The sequence below is a fragment of the Teleopsis dalmanni genome, chromosome 1, assembly GCF_002237135.1.
Source record: "Teleopsis dalmanni isolate 2A chromosome 1, ASM223713v2, whole genome shotgun sequence".
Lineage (NCBI taxonomy): Eukaryota > Metazoa > Arthropoda > Insecta > Diptera > Diopsidae > Teleopsis > Teleopsis dalmanni.
In genome coordinates this window covers 47,227,477-47,247,706 of record NC_051846.1, presented here as the reverse complement: position 1 = coordinate 47,247,706, position 20,230 = coordinate 47,227,477, and the positions used below count along the sequence as shown (strand labels likewise).

The 20,230-nt window shown below is 27.6% G+C and overlaps 4 protein-coding genes across 5 annotated transcripts; 3 read left to right on the top strand and 1 right to left on the bottom strand.

Annotated features, from left to right (window-relative positions):
• Positions 1–593: 593 nt before the first annotated feature.
• Positions 594–1,523, top strand: LOC119671023 (probable RNA methyltransferase CG11342). The gene is made up of 2 exons (XM_038081508.1): positions 594–1,051; positions 1,117–1,523. Exons 1-2 carry the CDS (start codon positions 658–660, stop codon positions 1,425–1,427), a joined length of 705 nt encoding a protein of 234 aa, XP_037937436.1. The 5' UTR covers positions 594–657; the 3' UTR covers positions 1,428–1,523.
• A 2,325-nt stretch (positions 1,524–3,848) lies between these two features.
• LOC119668593 (transmembrane protein 50B) lies at positions 3,849–4,685 on the top strand. The gene is made up of 4 exons (XM_038078154.1): positions 3,849–4,035; positions 4,102–4,236; positions 4,294–4,420; positions 4,476–4,685. Exons 1-4 carry the CDS (start codon positions 3,952–3,954, stop codon positions 4,583–4,585), a joined length of 456 nt encoding a protein of 151 aa, XP_037934082.1. The 5' UTR covers positions 3,849–3,951; the 3' UTR covers positions 4,586–4,685.
• Positions 4,686–5,002: 317 nt separating this feature from the next.
• LOC119674391 (chitooligosaccharidolytic beta-N-acetylglucosaminidase) lies at positions 5,003–10,499 on the bottom strand. Of its 2 annotated transcripts, XM_038085538.1 has the most exons (4): positions 10,341–10,499; positions 10,088–10,234; positions 6,281–6,921; positions 5,003–6,217 (listed from the first exon to the last, which is right to left on the bottom strand). In XM_038085538.1, exons 2-4 carry the CDS (start codon positions 10,168–10,170, stop codon positions 5,109–5,111), a joined length of 1,833 nt encoding a protein of 610 aa, XP_037941466.1. In that variant the 5' UTR covers positions 10,171–10,234; positions 10,341–10,499; the 3' UTR covers positions 5,003–5,108. The 2 variants fall into 2 exon arrangements, with proteins under 2 accessions (XP_037941466.1, XP_037941459.1); XM_038085531.1 differs by having other exon boundaries at positions 10,088–10,499.
• A 4,557-nt stretch (positions 10,500–15,056) lies between these two features.
• On the top strand, positions 15,057–17,749 carry LOC119672888 (RNA-binding protein 45-like). The gene is made up of 9 exons (XM_038084048.1): positions 15,057–15,579; positions 15,641–15,835; positions 15,933–16,210; positions 16,722–16,785; positions 16,836–16,933; positions 16,993–17,099; positions 17,167–17,337; positions 17,409–17,476; positions 17,680–17,749. Exons 1-8 carry the CDS (start codon positions 15,260–15,262, stop codon positions 17,472–17,474), a joined length of 1,299 nt encoding a protein of 432 aa, XP_037939976.1. The 5' UTR covers positions 15,057–15,259; the 3' UTR covers positions 17,475–17,476; positions 17,680–17,749.
• Positions 17,750–20,230: the final 2,481 nt, after the last annotated feature.

The window sequence follows — 20,230 nt, the reverse complement described above, 5'->3', positions numbered from 1 at the left end:
TTTAACGAGTATCTATTGATTATAAAAAAATTGAAATCAGGAAAGGATGGACAAATTGGACTGCAACCTAAAATATACTGCCTATTTTTAAAAATAAACAACTACCAACATTACTAATGAACTAAAAATTAATCCAATATGCAAATTAAGTTTGCCCTATCATATTGATTCCAAATTATTATCTTTAGTATTTTCTATTAATTAATATATTCATTCTAGTTATAGTTATTACATTTATTTAATGAACAGTTATATATAAGCACTAAGCAATCTGTGAATAGAACATATTAAATTAATAGATGCTTGCAGACTAAACTCGGTGTTCAGTAAACGTTCAACAAAATTAGTACACAAAGACAAATTATGTATACCGCAAGGATTATACAAAACAAATCATAAGTAAAAGTAACGTATGAGTACGACATAAGTACCCCCAATAATTTTTTACATGAAATTCAAACGTATGAATGTAATATAAAAAATTTACTTTTTTAAAATAAAAATACCTTTTCATTTGTTTATATTTGAACGATTAATTTCCAATATCACTTATAAAGCTGAATTTTCCAAAAACACTCTTGCTTCGAAATGTTGTTTTGATAAAACAAACTTGAAATGCCAAAAATGTTACTGATCTATGCACGAAGATGAATCAAAATGATAACCAATGGAGAAGGTGGCGCTGTACGACATGGAAATTTCACAAATTATTACGAATTCAATTCAGCAGAGGAACGTTTAAAGTTGCTACCAAACAATGTTTGGACGAATTGCACTGAAAAACACGAGAATTCACCTTATTTGGTACTCGATGTTGGTTGTAATTCAGGTGTGCTGACGCAGCTTTTGTGGCAATATCTTTCTAATTGCACAGGACGAAATGTGTACATACTAGGTATTGATATGGATAGTACACTTATCGAACGGGCAGTGACGCAAAATAAGCATCCACAATATGTCAGGTATTCAACATTGGATGTAATGGAAGAATCAGCAGAACACAACATTAATGAGTATTTACAGTCACACAAGCGAAAGAAATTTGATGCAAGTAACATAATTATAAAACTTTTATTTAAACATATTTTTTCTATAGAAATGTTATTCTCTTTAAAGTTTGTTGTTTTGCTGTAACAATGTGGATACATATAAATCATCATGATATTGGGTTGAAAAATTTTCTGCAAAATTTATCCAAACTGACTGAATTGTTTGTTGTAGAACCTCAACCTTGGAAGTGTTACCAAACAGCGGAAAGGCGTTTGAAAAAAATTAAAAACCAAACATTTCCATTATTTTTGGAATTAAAGTGGCGAACGCATATAGAGCAAGAAATTGAAAATTTTATTGTTGCTAATTTAGGCAGACAAAAAGTGTACGAATCTAGTTTAACCAAATGGAGAAGAAAAATTTGCTTTTATAGATAATAGGCATATTTAAATCGAAAATTTATAAAAATCTCCAGATAAATTTAGTTATCAGTATTAGCTAAGTTTATAACATTGATATGATGTAAATCACAAAATTGCATACTTTTGATTAAATAAAATTTGAAGTTTTTGAATGAAAGATGTATTTTATGTCCATTATAAAAACATTTAAGATAAGATACTAATAAAAATTTGTATTCTTCTTTAAAACTCGTATGATTTCAACGCTTTCAACGTTCCTACAAGTAATTTAATTGAACTCTAGTCATTTTCGAGTAATTATTGATTATGTTTGCCTCTTAGTATAAGGCTTATTATATATAACAATATATATATATGTATATGCTGTGTAACAATATTTTATTTGCGAAGATAGTTTACACGTTTATGTGTATATTTATGTTAAGATATCTGTTTGAATTCAAATTTGTTTTTGTGCTAGGCGAATTATTCACTTAATTATTTTAGTTTGGAATTTAATGCATGCTTAGCTGATTCTTATAAATTTTAATGTTTTAAATTTTATGCTAATTTTTATGTCATTCATTAAGCTTTTTAGTTTAAAATGACTTTGTCTGAGTCCTATTTATCAGCTGGAACTGATACTTATTACTTCATCCTAATGGATATGCTTAAAACTCAAACAGTATAAAACAGTGTTACTGTTTTACAATCGGTTTAGTTTTTAGGTATATTATTATTACTAATAAACTAATCTATTTTAAATGTTTATTAAACGGAAAATCAACGATCTTTCCGTAACCAAAAGAAATACTATGTTATATACTATATACATATTTAAAGGGTATTTAATGCATCATATAATGTATGTACATGGATATAATCATAAACTGTGATTATATCGTTAATCTTATAAAAAAAATTATTTGATTTGATACAGGCTTAAATTAAATAAATTCAAATAAAACTTATTAAATTTTCTTTTCAAACACTTATACCATATAATATCGATTTAATATTTGTTTACACTTTGCATTTAGCAGACCTCAATTAACGATAATTGCACAATTAAATTTAATTGTTAGCAGCAGCAAAAATGCATGTACGTTATATAGTGTCTGACGTTTTTTTCACTATATCATAATTTTTAAACAAATTTAATATAGTATAATACTAACTTACAAATTATATAAAGTACTATATAGTCATAATATGAATTTCTTGTAGTATTTTTTATGTGATATTCATTATTGTCTCACACGTCAAAATATTGTTATTACAAATATAATATAGATAATAAGTTCAGGTAAATGATAACATACAATTACAATTGTAATTGGTAATTACAATTGAGATAAAATTTCACATATTAAAAGCACTCATATGTTCTGACGCCCAATTGTTTTCATCTGCAGTGTGACCAAGTTCGGTATACATATCGCAATATATTGAATATATAACCTCAGACAAATAACATTATTCTTCTGTGATATAACATACCAAAAACAAATTTATATACAAGATACCGATCAGAAAAGATTTTTTCTGATACAGACACAACTCTACAATACATATGTATATATATAATGTGCATTATTAGATTGGTGTTAAATTCAGATATTTAAAATTTTTCATAATGTTACAGATATTACAATTTTATATTAATCAACTAATAACATTAAAGAAAGTGATTTATTTTTTCGCCAAAAATTGAATTTTTGGCTAATTACAGAGCTGTTTCAAGTACCTATATTGCCAAATACCCATCATCAATGCTCTTGGAATTATATAAGAAATAATTCAATAATTGCATTGATTATGGGTATCGTAAATAATTTTTAAATAATTATTCGTAAATAATTTTTTGAGACTGCAAGAATCAAGGATTGAACTGGTGTCCTGATAAATTTGAAACTCAGAATCAATGTTTATTAGTCAGCAGACCCAAAGCTGTACTTGACTTGTATGTTTAAACTTGGAGTTTTGTTAATTTACTGTGAAAGCGCATTAACAAATTTACTTGCTGTGGTTTATTAGAATGAAATCATAATCCAGTTGTAGAAAAATTGAATTAACTATATTTTTAATTATTAAATTTCAATACTATTCTCCATTATATATTGCATGATTTTATTAAATAATAAAAAAAATGCAAATATTTCGTAGACCTTTGCTTATAAATTTTGTTTGAAATTAACAAACAAAATTAGTGTTAATAATTAATATTAATTATATATGAACATTAATATTAATTATAAACAACTAATATTTAGAAAAATTAAACTAATATATATGTATATGGATTATTATTATTTTATCATTTAGTGTTTTATAATTAGAGAGCATCAATCCAATTTCCATAAAAAATACTTTTTAATAACAGCTGGTAAGTAACAAATTTTTAGTACTTCAATTTTCCACATATTTTTTTCACCAATCGTAAGAAGTTGGCATCACTAAAAATTCCATAAATTAGTCAACAATTTTGTGCTGCGGAAAATACAGAAAACAAAGGATTTGATTTGCAAATATCTCGCCGTTTATTAATATTTTTACAAAAATGCAGTTAATGGAGAATATTAAAGAGTGGTGGTATGAAGAACACTCAAGAAATAAAAAAGTATCATTAATTGCGGGTATTTTAGTATGTTTGAAATATCTTTACATCAAGGGATAAATTTTTTGTTTACTAATTTTTTTTGTGTTTCAGTTTTTTTCAGCCTGGTGGATTCTAATTGATGCTATGTCAGCGGATGGCCAACATCAAATTACAACCGGTCATGTGTTCATAGGAGTATTTGGAACAATAAGTTTTTTTATGGTCAACACAGTAAAAAATTCCCATGTAATTTTATAATTTAAGTTATCTATATATATTTATTACTAAAACATTATCTTTAAGATTACGGAAGAAAATACTTCAGAATCAGGAGCCAGAATTGCCAAAATATGGTTATTAATTGGATTTGTAATAGGTTTCGCTTCAATTATTGCTGCAGTTTGGGTAATGATTGACGACTTTATTAATAGTAAGCAAATGGATTATGTCATACGTTGAAAATTAGTTAAATCTTATTTTTGCAGCTAAGAAAGACAACTGGTTGGGAGTGGCTTTACTTTTGCAAAATGTACTTTTATTGTTTGGCAGTTTAGTCTATAAGTACGGTCGTGAAGAGAGATTATGGGAAGAATAAGTGCTAAATTATTTAAAAAAAATAATAATAGATGGAAGAGTAAATAATCGTTGCTCGCCCAAGTAGTTTCACAAGCACGGATTTTATAAAAGAGGGAATACTTAAGAAATTCTCAAGGCATATAATACAAAAAATACTAATCTCATTCAATCATTTAACTGAAGTGTTGTCGTATATGCAAAATAATGTAAATTAATTCATAACTTCATTAAATTATGCATATACACTGAAAACAATGTTTTTTTCACATAAATCTAATCTTTGCTATATGTACGCAATCTCGAAATTTATTGTGCTTATAGTAATTTGAACTAAATACCTCCCAAGCTATGTTGATAAAGAAAATCAAATAAAAATTTTGATCACTACCGTCGATAGAGAAATATATAAAATTAAAAAATTTTCAAAAAATTTTTCTTAAAATGTGTTGTATAATCTCAAATTTTTGTTAATTTTATATTAATAAAATATGCAAAGAACGCAACAATGGTTATTATCGAAAAAATTATATACATATAAATACTTAAAATTTTGCATCGAATGCGTCCACAGGACAATTATTTTCATTTTGCAAGCACCACTCTGGCTGCAGAGCTTCAGCGGCAATGCCATTTTCGACCAATCGTTCGCGATGTAATAACATGCGCGGTTCCGCCTGACGCCAGTTTTGTTCAGGATTAGTCCATAAACGTTCGGCTAAAGCACTTGCTCTAGGCCAAAGACGAGAGTCTAATGTATGTTCATCAATTTGCTCTGACCAAATGGTTGCTTCAGCTCCAAGTACAAGTGAACTATAATCGCCAGCGATTTTTTCCAAACTATTCTGATATACTTTTTGCCAGCCAATATATGGAGAGCACCAGTTATTACCATCTGAAACCCAACCAGCCCCACCGCAATCGAAATAGAGTGCATCATAATTGGAAACAATAACTCGGAATCCACGTTTAAGTATGTCCTGTACTTTAGTATCAAACCCTGTAGTCCATATCTGTATTATATAACGGTCTTTATCCAAATAATCATCTATGTACGGTACATCCGTAAGATGACTAGTCCATAATATAATTGGTACTTTTTGATCTTTGAAAACGTTATCTACACGTTCTAGCGCTTTCGTCTGAAAATAGCCCCATAATCGTAGGAAATCAGCATCTTCTAGTGTCCAACCTTTTTCAGTCATCCATTTTGTAATACGTTCACTGCTTAACCAGCATTTAGTGGACACTTCATCACCACCCATATGGAAAATATCTGGTTTGAAAAGTTCATACATTTCACGATATATGTCTTCCAATACTGGGTACAATTCGTCAACTGTTGGATCTAGTTGACCACAAGGCGGCTCTACACAATAGTCTTTCCAAGGTTGTGCATTAAAGCAGGCTGTCATATTTTTATGCTGCCAACCTTCACCAACATGAGCTGGAGCATCAAATTCAGGCATTACACGTATTCCACGTATTCTGCCATATTCCACAACATCAGCTACTTCTTCATGGGTATAAACCTTACGCGGCGTATATGCACCAAGTTTATAAAGATCTGGCTGAGATTTGATTTCAAGTGGAAAGCTGTGAGAATCAGTTATATGCCAATGAAAAGTATTTAACTTAACCATAGCCATACCATCTAAAAAAAATATATATATATATAAATAAATTAAATATAACGCAAATGCTTCTTTCATTTTACCAAGTGTTCTTTTTATAGATTTAATAGAGTAAAAATTTCTCGATGTATCCAATAACAAGCCACGCCATTTATATACGGGTGCATCATTAATTTCAGCACTGGCTACTAACTGCAATTCCCTACGTATATCATCATATATAATTAATTGCGCCAACGTTTCCATGCCATGTCTGGCACCAAAGAAACTGTTTGCTACAATTTTTGCAGTTACTTGCTCATTATTATTCTCATAAGCAATGATCAGTTTATAACTTTCATCTGTATCCAAATCAAGCTTTGGTACTTCGTCTTTTAACTTTTCATTAACTTCAATTAATATTTGTAAGGGATGTCCTTCGTTCTTGACTACTTCTGCATTAGGAATTTTAGAATCAAGCATGCTCATAAATCTTTCTCTATTAGCTTGCCATAATTGGGATTGTTTTGCATTACTGGGAAAATTAAAATTAATGCGACTATGATCAATTTGCAGCATATATGAATCAATTTTGACAGAACCGGTAGGTTTAGGTAAAACCGTGCCAATAGTTTCTCCACAGAAGATACGACATACTGGAAGGCTGATAGCTTTGTTAAAATTCTCCTGGTTCAGTTCTACTTTAACACATTTGCTATTTTGACATTCGTAACCGTAAATCAAGCTAAAATTAAAGGCAGAGATTAGATTTTTTTGAATTAAATTTTTTCTGTAATAATTTTGAGTAAAATATAGAAATTTGTTAATATTAATATTATTTACAATATTCTGTAGGTTTTGTAATATAAATTGTATATTAATTTCGGTGAAATATTTAGAACCTAAAAAGAGTAATATCGTCCGATGTATATAGTATATGTAATTTTAATCAGCTTATCTCGAGAAGCACACATCGAATCAATTAAGTAATGTACATGTGATATTATGGAAACATGGAAAAGTTTCTAAAGTGGATTTTTGTTCAATCAGACAAAACAAATAATTGATTAAATTGCTTAAGTCTAACATATTGTGCTCTTACAAATGAACTAACGGCGACGAATACAAGTTTTTAAATAATTAAATGCAAGTAAAGATTTTGAATTATAAACAAATTTAATCAATAAAATCATGCAATACATAATGCCTCTATAGTACAAAAGAATAGTATTAAAGTTTAACAATTAAAAATATTATTAATTAGTTCAAGTATTCTATAACTGGTTAATGATTTCGTTCTAATGTAACACAGCAAGTTCATTTGTTAATGAACTTTCACAGTAAAATAACAAAACTTCAAGTTCGAACATAAAAGTCAATTACGGTTTTGGGTCAGTTGGCTACTGAACACTGACTCTGAGCTTCAAATTTGTCAGGGTACGAGTTCAATCCTTGATACTTGCAGTCTCAAAAATTATTTACGAATAATTAAATATAAGAAATAATTCCAACAGCACTGATAATGGGTATTTGGCAATACTCGAAACAGCTGCATGGTCAGACAAAAATTCAATTAATGTAAAATATTAAAAAATTTTGTTGTTGTAATTTCACTACCGTTTGATAAAAATGTCTCTATTAAAAACAATCGAAGTGAAACCAGCAGTAGAACAGGGCGACTAAGTTTTTTTTTGTTGGAAAGACAGTATGCAGCAGGATTTAGAAGAAATGAACATAGGAAATTGAAAAACAAAAGCAAAAAACAGAAGAATGGAAGACTGTTGTTAAACAGGCTTAGGTCCTACATGGACTGTATAGTCACAGATGATGATGATGATGATGATGATGATGATTAAAAACAATAGTTTTAAGAAATTAATTTCTTTCGTCAAAATGATCGGCAAAAATCAATTTAATAAACAAATTTAATGTAATATTAAATAATTCTATTATTTGTGACATAATGGAACGTTGTGTTTCTTTTTTTACTCTATAAAAGTCTCCGATTTTTAATTGACTTATTTCTTCAAAGGATGTATGCATACGTAAGGTATATATTATTTGGCAAAAGGTGAATGAGGTCATGTACGATTTTATATAATACGATTATTCTGACTGAAAAATCATTTGTTTATATATAATCAATACAATATTGAAACTTAATTATAATAATAAGTGTTTAGTTTTGAATTGAGTGCACAGCAATTAGGATAACGTGCAAGTGATTGCAAACGATAATTGCTTGATATTGAAATGTTATCGTTATTTGTCATCTGAAATGTTACAAGTGATTGTAATAAGGACTTGTATTATCTATGCGCTGCCGAATTTTTAAAAGTATTTTTTTGAAAAGTAATATTTAACGATGTGTGTTTCTTATATGATAATTATGGGTGACGTACCCCAGCGGCACCATTATGCCAGCGCTGAAAAAGTAAGCGAGGAGGTAATAGCTCTTCGTTTTTATTTTTCTTTGTTTTCGACATTTGTGTTCGACACAGGCAATTTCGGGGTTGAAATTATAAAAGAATGAAGAAGAATATTAGGAATTTCTTGTTTTGCCTACATTGTATACATTTAGTCTGCTTTTGATTTTAGTGAAGTGCGTGCAGTGAACAATTTTTAATTTTTAAAATCAAAATAAAATCAAAAATATAAATAAAATATAATTTCTAAATTTAAAATAAACTAACTGTAAGTATATGCAAAATTAAGTAAATATATTTAAAATGATAATTATAATTTTTGTTTTGTATTATATAGATGCATACTGTAAGACACTTTAAATGTTTGGTGAAAAAGAAAAAGGAGGAATTTTTGTCGTTTAAAAAAGAAGGTATAAGTGAAACAGGGAATTTAAATCGTGCATTTATTAAAATATTTTATTCTTTTATAGAAAATGATTTTCAAAATTTTGGTTCGAAAACAACACCTTCCTGCAGTACAGCTGAACATATTAATAGTGATATTAATAAGTTAATATTTAAATAAATTAATATGAAAATATGTTAACAATTTAATATGTAAATAAGATAATATAATTAAATTAACATGTAAATAATTATATATAAATAATTGAAAATGTAAATAAGTTAATATGATATGAAAATATGTTATATTCTTTTATGTAAATATTAATACTTTAATTTTATAAACCATAAACATAAAATATAATTTATCCCAAAAAATTTTTAGTATATTATTTAAAAATCAATAGCATAGGTAAAATTGAAAATTTAAGCGAACATATCAGCGCTGATATGTTGCATTACAAATTCGAAAAGGTAAGCTAACATGTCAGCGCTGATATGTTGCATTACAAATTCGAAAAAGTAAGCGAACATGTCAGCGCTGAAATGCTGCATTACAAATTCGAAAAGGTAAGCGAGTATGTCAGCGCTGAAATGTTGCATTACAAATTTGAAAAGGTAATCGAACGATTCAGCGCTTACCCGCAATGACATGCACGTGTTAAAGTAATTAGGAGTTTCCTTTGAATAATCAGCGCTAGGCATTACCATTCAGCGCTGAGGGAATCGATTCCCTCAGCGCTGAAAGTCCCGCTGGGACACTTTCTGTAATCTGTTTTACGTGTATTAGTGAATCAACTTTTGCATTACATCTTCTTTAGTAATACGTTCTAATTTCTTTTTAAATGCTGTATTTTCTTTACTGATATATTTCAATTTAATTTACATATTTTGTGCAAGCATTTATCAAAAACACTGAGTTGTCATATTTTTGTATTGTACTGAAGTTGTCTACTCAGAACAGCAGTAAGTATCGAGATAAAAAATCCATAAACAAAGCATTTCACATAACCAATAATAAATATTGTATAAGGTTTTTACTTTTTTAATTTGTGAAATATGTTCATATCTATCACGAAATATAAATTAAAAAATACTTACTCCTCACTGGTTGCAGTAGAAAGCCTCGCCTCCAGTGCTACCAATAAAACAAAAGTGAAGAGGAATATTTGTGCGGTACGCATCGCGCTTAAAAATCAGTCCATTCACTTCGATATTTCAACGCGAAATGGATAAGCGCTAAAATAACTTAAATTAGGTAAACGTTCGATGTTATAACAAAACCAATACAAAATAAAAAATGTTACAAATCTGTTTTAATTGTTTAATATACAAGACATGCACGTAAACTCACAACACATTGAACGCCTTGTCGAACCGTGAAGGCAAGGCGTATCACTGCCAACACAATTTCAATTAATTTCCAATAGCCAATTGATTTTACCGTTTTTCATGACAAACTGCTGGAATATATTAAACACTACATTTTGTTGGTAATAAATGAAGTATTGTTTATACTGCATAATTACTTCTTATTTACTTAGCGTTTAATAAAACCGATAATTTTTTTTATTTTGTTTATTATATTTCTATTATTTTAATATTTATTTATTTATATATTTTTAATATTTATTTCTGAATTATTTTACGCTATATATGGATTATTTTATAATATAGATTATAGATTTTTATATAATGATATATTTTATACATTATTATATGTATTTATAAATAAGTAAAGAAGGAAATCTATTACTGTAGAGTGCATGCATAACCAGTTTTTAATCCATTTAGAAAGGTTAAGGCTTAAATTTTAGGGTTTCTATTACGATACGGAACCACTTTCAAAAAGATTTCTTTTAAAATATTTATTTATAATTAGCATTCTAATATAACACAATAAATGCATTTGTTAATGAATTTTTACAGAAAATCAATAAAATTCTAAATTCGAACATACAAGTCAATTACTGTTTTGAGTCAGTTGGTTACTGAACACTGACACTGAGCTTCAAATATGTCAGGGAACGGTTTCAATTCTTGGTACTTGCAGTCTGAAAAAATTATTTAGGAATAATTATATGTAAAAAATAATTCAAAGATAACTGATGCTGGGAATTTGGCAATATTCGAAACAGCTGTAAATACAAATCAGCCAAAAATACGATTAATTAATAAAATAAGAAAATTTTATTGTTGTAATTTAATATTATTCGAAATACTTCTCTTTTGAAAACAATAGTTCATAATAATAATTAAATTTATTTCATCGAAACGGATGTTAAAACTCAATTTAACCCAATTTTTGTCGCAGAATTTGTTAATAAGACATATATTAGTGTATTTTGACTTCCTGAGCAAGAGTATGAGGTTAATCTTTTAATTCGTGCTGCATTGCCATATGGTATGTCTGTAGGCGTTACAATATGTATGCTATGCATGTGTATGCAGCGTCTTAATTTACATTACCATATGGTAATCGTGGTTTATTTCGTGTTAACGTACCTATACTTAATTTACCGTTATAGTTTATTTATACATATATATAAAATATTTTATTAAAAAAATGTTGTGGTGTCGGTATATACTTTGGATTATATATATACATATATAATTATATATATACATATATACATATATACATCTATGTATATATATAATTTGAACATGCATACAAATATATATATATATATAATTATAATCAGTCTGTTTAATAATTGTTACAATTATTAAAAAGAAATGAATGAAATTGAGTAATTAAGTGTTTAGTGCTTAGTGTTTGTACAAAAATTGTCTGGTTTGTTCTTTCTTACTATCAATTAAAAGATGACATAATTAAGGAGTGTCAAAGCAATCCAAGCCAAATCAAAGAAATTTTATTGTGCGTGCCATGCTTCCAATGATTGATGTACATATAGGTATTTATCAAAATATATCCATTCTGTTAAAGAAAAATATTTTTGAATATTAAAGAAAATTAATCATATGTGAATAGACTAAGTTCTTAAATTGTGATTGTAAAAAGAAACAACTGTTTATACAACAGTTAATAAATCTAATTTAAATCAATATAATATATATAAAAATTAAAATACATTTTAGAAGGTAGTATAAAAAGAGAAATTTATATCAAATATAAAATATATATTGTTACATTATAATCATTATATAAATATTAAAATTTTAATATAATTTAATAAACTAAAATACCTATACAGTATATATATGTTAATTTAGTCGTAGTATTGCTATTTTATGAACGATTTTTTAACACTATATATTAGCTCCACCATATATTCATATATACGAAACCCCATTTTATGCACGAGGTTCTGTAGCCCCTAATCTATATTATTCATTGTGTTCTGGTTTATAACAATGCTGTGTTTAATATTATCCACTTTTGTAAGACTGTTATGGTAATTTTTATTTCTTGTATATTCCAAAACCAAACCATTCGATTTTTGCAATTTTTTTATTTGATTTCTATAAAAAAACATATAGTTTTATGAGAGATGAAATCATTGAGATAAATATGAATAAATTTGCAAATGTTATTATCGGCTTACATTAACAGCAATAAACAGGTTATTGAACTTTTTTTGATATTTTAGCTTCATGCAGAAAGTTTATATTACTAATATAAAGATATTGCGATTTCCTTCCATCCATTATTACAAACATTAAAATTTGATTGCAGTTTAAAATTTATAAAAGAATAAGAATTCTTGAGACATACACATATAACTACACATATAACATATATAACTAAGAAAATTAATTCAGATGATTAACGTTGTTGAATATTAATTCAGGTAAATGAGAAAACTGAAATAATTAAATAAAACTAAATAATTTGAATATATTTTCAAGCATTTAAATCTATATATCTTTGAATTAATTATATTCAACCTGTTTTGTTGAACAAATACTTTTACAATTTTTCAATGGATCTATTAAATGTTCATTATTATTTAGTATATTTTTAAGCTTTAAAATAGTATATTTCGTAAAATGATATATAATTTTGATACCACCTGTAAATAACTAAATGACATGCTATATCATACATAGATATATACATATATAGTACAAATCTTTTAAGGTGGCGTTTCCACAGATATAGATAATTTTAATAAATATTTATTTATTTTTACTTCATACGTACAACGATGTGGTTTTGTTTAAATAATTCATTTTAGTATGTGTTATATAGTAAATTAAATATATATTATTAATAAAGATAATAAACGTTTTAACAATGTGAGTGTTCTTATATAGTACACAGATTATTAGCAGTCATTTCAGGTCTGAAATTAAAAATCGTATACGGTTTCATATTAAAATTCGACTTTTAGTTTGTTTCAATTTTCGTGATATTAACATCAAACCTAGAAGTTGGCTACATGTGGAGAAACTTAAAAACACTTTAAAATTGCAATTCTAACATTTCATTCAATGTTTTTTAAACCATCTATACCATCGGTAATTTTTTGTGTTCGTTTTCAGAGAGGGCTACCCGTATAATACATTTTTGTCAACTATTTATATGTAATAAAAATTGTTCCTAAAAATTTAGAATCCTATTTTGTTTACTTTTGTCTTGTTTACAATCGATAGTCGATAACAGCAAAGAAAACTGTCAATATTTCTGTAAAATTACAATAGCTCAGTTAATTCTCAATAGATTCTAAACACTCTCAGCCTGGCTTCAACTTGCGCGCCAGTAATAATATTTCATGATGTACATATAATTTACATGTGAATGTAGAAAATATTAAGTTATTATATAAATAAATATTGTATAAACAAAATAATAGCTCGTTCAAGCTGGCATCAATTTATTGCAAAAAATGAGAATATTACGTGTTCAAAATGTCGAAAACAGCTAATGATAGTAATTAGATTTATTCAATTATTTTCTTGGCCAAAAATATTTTAGATTGAGCGTTAACTTAAGCAATAATTGTTTGTAGAAGAGAAGCAAAAGAGAAGTTTTATTTTTCGTCGACAAAACCGTACCCATAAGAGTTTTATTTTTCATTGCCAAACCCGTACCCACATGTCCAATTTTTTACACTCAATTTTTCTAAAAATGTGTTTATAATAGGCCTTTTCTTATGTAAGCATGTCGCAAAAGAACAAATAAAATTAGCACTACTTTCGATGGTAACTCTGGACAAAATGAAGATTTTGTTAGGCTTATATGTGCAAAGCATGTAATAATTAAAAGTTGAAATTTCAAAAATAAATAATAATAATTGTTTGCAATAATTGGTGAGAATATTTTTTTTTACATGATTATGAATAAAATATAACTTTTCATGCATTTTAACAGTAAAATAATAAAAAGTATATATAATATTTGTTACGAACAATGACGAAACGAAATACGAATAATAAACGAAATCATTCGTTGACAGTTAACTGGAAATTTCGTAGGTACTTCCAAAAGTCGTCCACAATAGACAAATTTTTTCAGTTTTGGCAACTATGCGATTTGAGCTGCTTATTAGTAAACCGGTTTCAAAAAGGTTGGAATAAATAAGTCAGCATTGTTGTTCTTACATATGTTATTTTTAAAATAAGCAGTTGTTTTTTTGTGAAATGCTTACAAAAGAAAAGGTCTAATGTTAATTATTGTAAGTGTAAGTCTTATATAGTATTACAATAAATCTACAGTAAAATTGAGATTGCATTTATCGTAACTCATTTACAATTAATGTCATTTATTAAAAAAGTAGGATTTCTTTAACAAGCGATTCATCTTCAACTGACTATAGTCAGTTGCATATTTTGCTGATTTATTTTGATGAATTTCAATACGACTTATTGCATATGTACAAATCAAGTGAAATTTAAAAGTAAACTAATGGAAGTTGTCAAATTTTAATACAAATTATATTTATGTTTAGACTACTGTACTTAACTCGACACAACAGCATATGATATTCTTAATACAATATCCATACAAAACAAAATTAAACCAAGGAAATTGGAAAGTTTGTTTTATTTTAATTTAGTAAGCGTGTTGTAATTATATATCTACGAAAACAAAAGAAACTAAAAATCTATGTTTTCATAACACCTTATTAAATTTGTATAAATTACTTCACTAGTGCGAATGCATTGATTTATCGATAAACGCTTACCGCTATTGTCGATAAACATAGATTTTTTTTATTGCAGTGTTGTCAAATATTTTGCTTCCCAAAGTGTGAAGTGAGGTAACTTATACGTTTCATATCTGCCTTAATAGAAACTGAAAATAAAATGATGGATTTTGAATTACAAACTCCTGCTGGAGGTCTTAATGGTGGTAGAGACTATTACATCGATTTTGATCCTCCAATGTCGAGACTTTTTATAGTTTGTAATAAGTCTCACAATGAGGATGATTTTCGTATGGCTTTTTCCCCATTTGGAGAAATTAAAGACATTTGGATTGTTAAGGATAAGTTCACACATGAAAACAAAGGTATAGCTTACATTAAGTTCGGGAAAATTTCCGAAGCTGCTAAAGCTCAAGAGGAAATGAATGGAAAAGCTATCGGCAATATTTCTGGAAGCATAAAAGTTTTATTCGCTGCAAAGTAAGCATAACAGCACTAAACAATATCTATATTTTGAATTACTTTTGTTTTATTTTTTTAGTCGCAACCAAGGTTCTAGTAGATCTGATATTGAGCATGAAAAGTTTGTGCGTTTATTTATTCTATGCTCAAAAAACGCAATTGAGCAGGAATTGCATGAAGAGTTCAGTAAGTATGGTGATGTTGAAAGTATCACTATTGTAAAAGATAAAACAACAGGAATTTCAAAGGGTTGCGGTTATATACGATATACAAAGTAAGTATTATTTTGTTTTGTTGTACAAAAAAGTTTAACATCATTTCAAAAGTTCTTTTTATATTCATAAAATATTCAATATTTGTTTTTGTTATAGGTTCTCACATGCTGCTTTTGCTTATGAAAATTGTCCACATAAGTATAAAGCTATTTTTGCAGAACCGAGAGGTTCTACACGAACACAACGTGATCATTACGGTAGAGCTAACGACGATATTTCTGGGCTTAAAGATTTTAATAGTAACATGCAGAGATCTTCTGCATATCAACCAACATGTTTGGAAGTTACTGTCAGTAATCTGGTTAATCAAGATCAATTATGGCGTCTATTTGATATTATCCCTGGTTTGGAATCTTGTCAATTTACTAAAGAGAGTAAGTTTACGAATATAAATTTTTAATTATTGTTTATTATTAATAATGAAATAACAGCAAATATATTTATTCTTAATCAGTTTGGCTTATTTAAACTCGAACAAATTGGTGATTCAGTTATACATTTAAAAAAAATATTGAACAAATTTTGTTATAAAGGTTTTCTATTTGTGCCCAATAAAATAATACAAATGCTTGAATTTGAATATATTGCTTATACCATATAAATACAAACACTAAAGGAAAACTTTTTTTAATGAAATCTTAATCTATGGGTCTTATATGGTCGGTTCAGTAAACATAACTTAATTTTATTTAAGTTATTTTTGAATAATTCTTTTTTAATTTATATACTAATTTAAAGAATTTATTATATATATATATCTGATGTGAAAATAGAAAAGAAGTACATTTCACTTTATTAATTTATCGTTAATAAATTTAATACTATAATTTATAATTATAATTAGTTGATTTTACTGAATTTAAAAATTTATTTTTCTACTATCAGTTAGACCCAAATCTTTTGAAGCTAAGGTTGTGTATGAAAATGCAGAAGCAGCTGCTTATGCCAAGTAAGTGATATATTCTGAGATTTCTTCAGTTTTTATAAATATTTACTTAGGGAAAAATTGCATGGATTGGAATATCCTCTTGGAGAGCGAATTATTATTAAATTAGCCGGATTGCAATACGCATCAATGGAAACATCATTCATAGATAGTAAAAAAGCAAAAACTGAAACAGTAAATTTTTGAAAACTAAATTTTGATATCTTTTAGAGAGCGTTAATAACGAATCCATAGTTAATGTCTTGTTGCCTCCTATGCAGTCTATGGCTTCACCAAATGAACCTATGGCACAACGTTTGTTTATTGTTTTGGCTGGAGTGAGTATTAAGTTTTTGGTTATTGAAAGTCGCAAGTTTTTTTTAATATGTCTATTGTATTTTAAAGAGTGTGCCCTTATCCATACTAAAAAATGTATTCAGTTGCTGGAAAGGATTGATTAATATCTATATGCTGCCTAATAAGAACTGTGGATACGTTAAGTACGCTGACAAAGACAGCGCTCAACAAGCCATACAGGTCCTTCACGGTGCAGAAATTTGCGGAGTTAAACTTAAAGTAATGAAATATTTAATGAATATTTTATACACAAAGAGAGAGAAAATGTAATTACTAAAAAATACTTTTAGGTTTTAGAAGCTGAAGAACGCAATTATGGTGATGAGGCCCATAGAAAACGTTTACGTAGCAACTGAATGTGAGTTTGTAATATATTTTGTTGAAAAAAAATTTATGTCGGATTTTTCAAAAAGTTTATAGATAATGTAGTTATATATGTATATGTTTTATTTTATATGTAATATTTTATATTTTTGATATGTTTTCATATATATCTTTTATGCTAACATATTTGATTTTAATTGTGGGTTAATGTAAATAATTATTTTTTTACTTTCACAGACAATACCAACAAATTAACTAAAAAATAATCAATAAACTTACTAACACTGGACACATTATTATAGCAAAACGAAAAAAAAAAATTGAATTGCGAATTAGAAATATGAGAATAAGAATAGAAATATGTTAAACTTAGACAAGACCACAACTATAGTAGCCAAAGACGAAGACAACGTAACCACAAACATCAGTATAAATGAAGTTTTTTTTACAAGAACCTGAACGAACTGAAGAACGATTTAAACTTACTCAATATCGAATTTACTAAAAAACCGATTTACGGCTCAATATGAAAAGCAAATTACTTAAGACTTAATGCAATTACAGAAATGTTTTTCTATATTTCCTTTTTTTAAAAGACGTCAACATTTGTTTTCACAATTATTTATTTTATTCATATATTTATAAACTTATTCTGGAATTTACGTGTGTCTAGTATCTTTGAATTAAAAGTATTTCAAAACATAGAATTTCATCCTAGTTTTTACAAATAGACATTCATGTCTTTTTGGGATTGTATATATATGTAACTAAGTTATTATTAAATTAAAATCACTCATTTCCGTTAATGGTTAGATTAGGTTACTCTGGTTGGTCGTAAGCCATCACTAGACCTACTGGTTGTTTGCCTCTATATAGAAGTATTTGAAGATCTATTCATAAGACACAACCACTAAGCATTTTTTAAAACGTGTTCTTAGACCAGCTCTAATGGGACTTGCATCCAGATCACTAAGAACTTGTAGTTCTAGTACACACACAGGTTGTGTTATCAGAGCAATCTAATCAATAGTCATATCATCATCTTATTTTCGATTGACTATTTCATTTTTTCCTATTTGTGTGTTTTTTTGTTATCTTTTATATAATTATAATAGTTTATTTTTACTTGTTTATAGCAAATTCATAGCAAACTCCTTTTTTATTTAACACATTAGTTTTATTTTGCATTCTAAATTTTATGTGTAAAACCGAGAAAGTAGTGCTAGATCAAGTGACCTTAATGCTGTACTTGTATTATATTTGTTTTATATAGATATCTTTATTGGATCTTGATTTTTTTAAATGGAAACTAGATTGTTGTTTAATTTTATATTGGTTGAATTTTTGCATAGGTAACTGCGTACGTATGGGCTTAGGTTTTCGCTCTTTTCCCGCAAATTTTGTCTACGTTTACTATTATGATGACACATGATTATAGTAGGCTTGTGTGTAGTAGGCCCATCCATATTCTACATTAGTTAGAATGTGTCAACCAGGATTAAGACGAAAAAACCTAGCAACTCCAATGGGATGCGTCCAAAGGTCAATCAAATTGAGGTTTGAATGTGCAGTGGGATAGGAGAATAGATTGGTGATGTCATGGAAGGTAGAGCTGCAGTTTGCGCACACGTTGGAAATTGAAGTGCTTATGCGTGTCAAGTAACTGTTTAGCACATGGCTATATCTTCGTTTTAACTGAGTTAGGACAGTGTTGCTGTACTAAAAAGTCGTCGCTTTTTTCGGAAATGTTAGGCGGGGCCTACCATTGTCTTGATAAGGATACTGCATCTGTGTGGATGCAGTTTATACTTGACTTCACTGTTATTAAATCCATTACAAAAGGTATCGGTATATCTATGATATGAAGAAAGAGATCGACGGATGAGGAAGGGCTCTTCCTCATCCTCATGATATGACAGCACAAAGTTAATTAATTAAATTTTTATTTAACATTAAATTATCGTTGCTGAAATTATGTTATCTACAAAATAATAATAATTATCTACAATAAAAATCTCGTAGTAAAAAATTAGACGATGTAAAATATAAAAGCACATACATTTTATAATTAATCAAAAAAACAATTTTTGAAATGTACCCTACCGGATATTTAATATATTTAATTATGTGATGATCATAATGAAAAAAACTTAGAATTTTCTGAATAGAAATTTTGTGTAGACTATTAAGATTGTCTACTAAATGTGCCCACATCTATTTATCATTTTTTATCTTTTATTTATATTTTCTGTTTTTTCTAATCTTTGCTATCATCAAAAGACTATTTAATACTCGTTTATGGATTCCTTTATTATTGAATTAAGTATGGTCGGTTTTTTCTATAGTAATCTCGCAGGAATTATCTACAATACCATAAAGAATTTAATTTGTCATAAGTTATTATATTTTTCTTATAAAAATTGTTTAAAAACACACCACCTTTTTCCTCCAAATGAAATATATTTGCTATTTTTGATTAGTTTATTAATATAGCAATTTTAATACTACTTTTTTGGAATTTAAATATTTAGAATTATATTAGTAGAATGTAGTCAATTTCTTTTGCGAAGTCTATAGACTTGCAGATTTACATACTTACATCTATCTTCTTTGGATAGTAATGGGGGTCTACAATGCCATGTCATCAGTTCAGCGTAGATTTTAATATTCTTTCTACTGAACATTGTTTATTGATTTCGCCTCGATGAGAGAAGAAAAAATAAATAAACATTCCACGACAATCCTTTATGTAGCTAAGGATATATAGTCGTAATCTTCAAATAGTAAT

Bases quoted from the DNA above. Each gene is read 5' to 3' on its own strand.
- LOC119672888 (XM_038084048.1), top strand. From the start codon at position 15,260: ATGATGGATTTTGAATTACAAACTCCTGCTGGAGGTCTTAATGGTGGT. The intron at 15,580-15,640 runs GTAAGCATAACA...TTATTTTTTTAG, and splicing joins AAAGTTTTATTCGCTGCAAA to TCGCAACCAAGGTTCTAGTA. The intron at 16,934-16,992 runs GTAAAAAAGCAA...GATATCTTTTAG, and splicing joins GGAAACATCATTCATAGATA to AGAGCGTTAATAACGAATCC.
- LOC119671023 (XM_038081508.1), top strand. From the start codon at position 658: ATGATAACCAATGGAGAAGGTGGCGCTGTACGACATGGAAATTTCACA. The intron at 1,052-1,116 runs GTAACATAATTA...TTCTCTTTAAAG, and splicing joins GCGAAAGAAATTTGATGCAA to TTTGTTGTTTTGCTGTAACA.
- LOC119668593 (XM_038078154.1), top strand. From the start codon at position 3,952: ATGCAGTTAATGGAGAATATTAAAGAGTGGTGGTATGAAGAACACTCA. The intron at 4,036-4,101 runs GTATGTTTGAAA...TTTGTGTTTCAG, and splicing joins CATTAATTGCGGGTATTTTA to TTTTTTTCAGCCTGGTGGAT. The intron at 4,421-4,475 runs GTAAGCAAATGG...TTATTTTTGCAG, and splicing joins GATTGACGACTTTATTAATA to CTAAGAAAGACAACTGGTTG.
- LOC119674391 (XM_038085531.1), bottom strand. From the start codon at position 10,170: ATGCGTACCGCACAAATATTCCTCTTCACTTTTGTTTTATTGGTAGCA. The intron at 6,922-10,087 runs GTAAGTATTTTT...CTTTAATTTTAG, and splicing joins TCTACTGCAACCAGTGAGGA to CTTGATTTACGGTTACGAAT. The intron at 6,218-6,280 runs GTAAAATGAAAG...TATTTTTTTTAG, and splicing joins ATCTATAAAAAGAACACTTG to ATGGTATGGCTATGGTTAAG.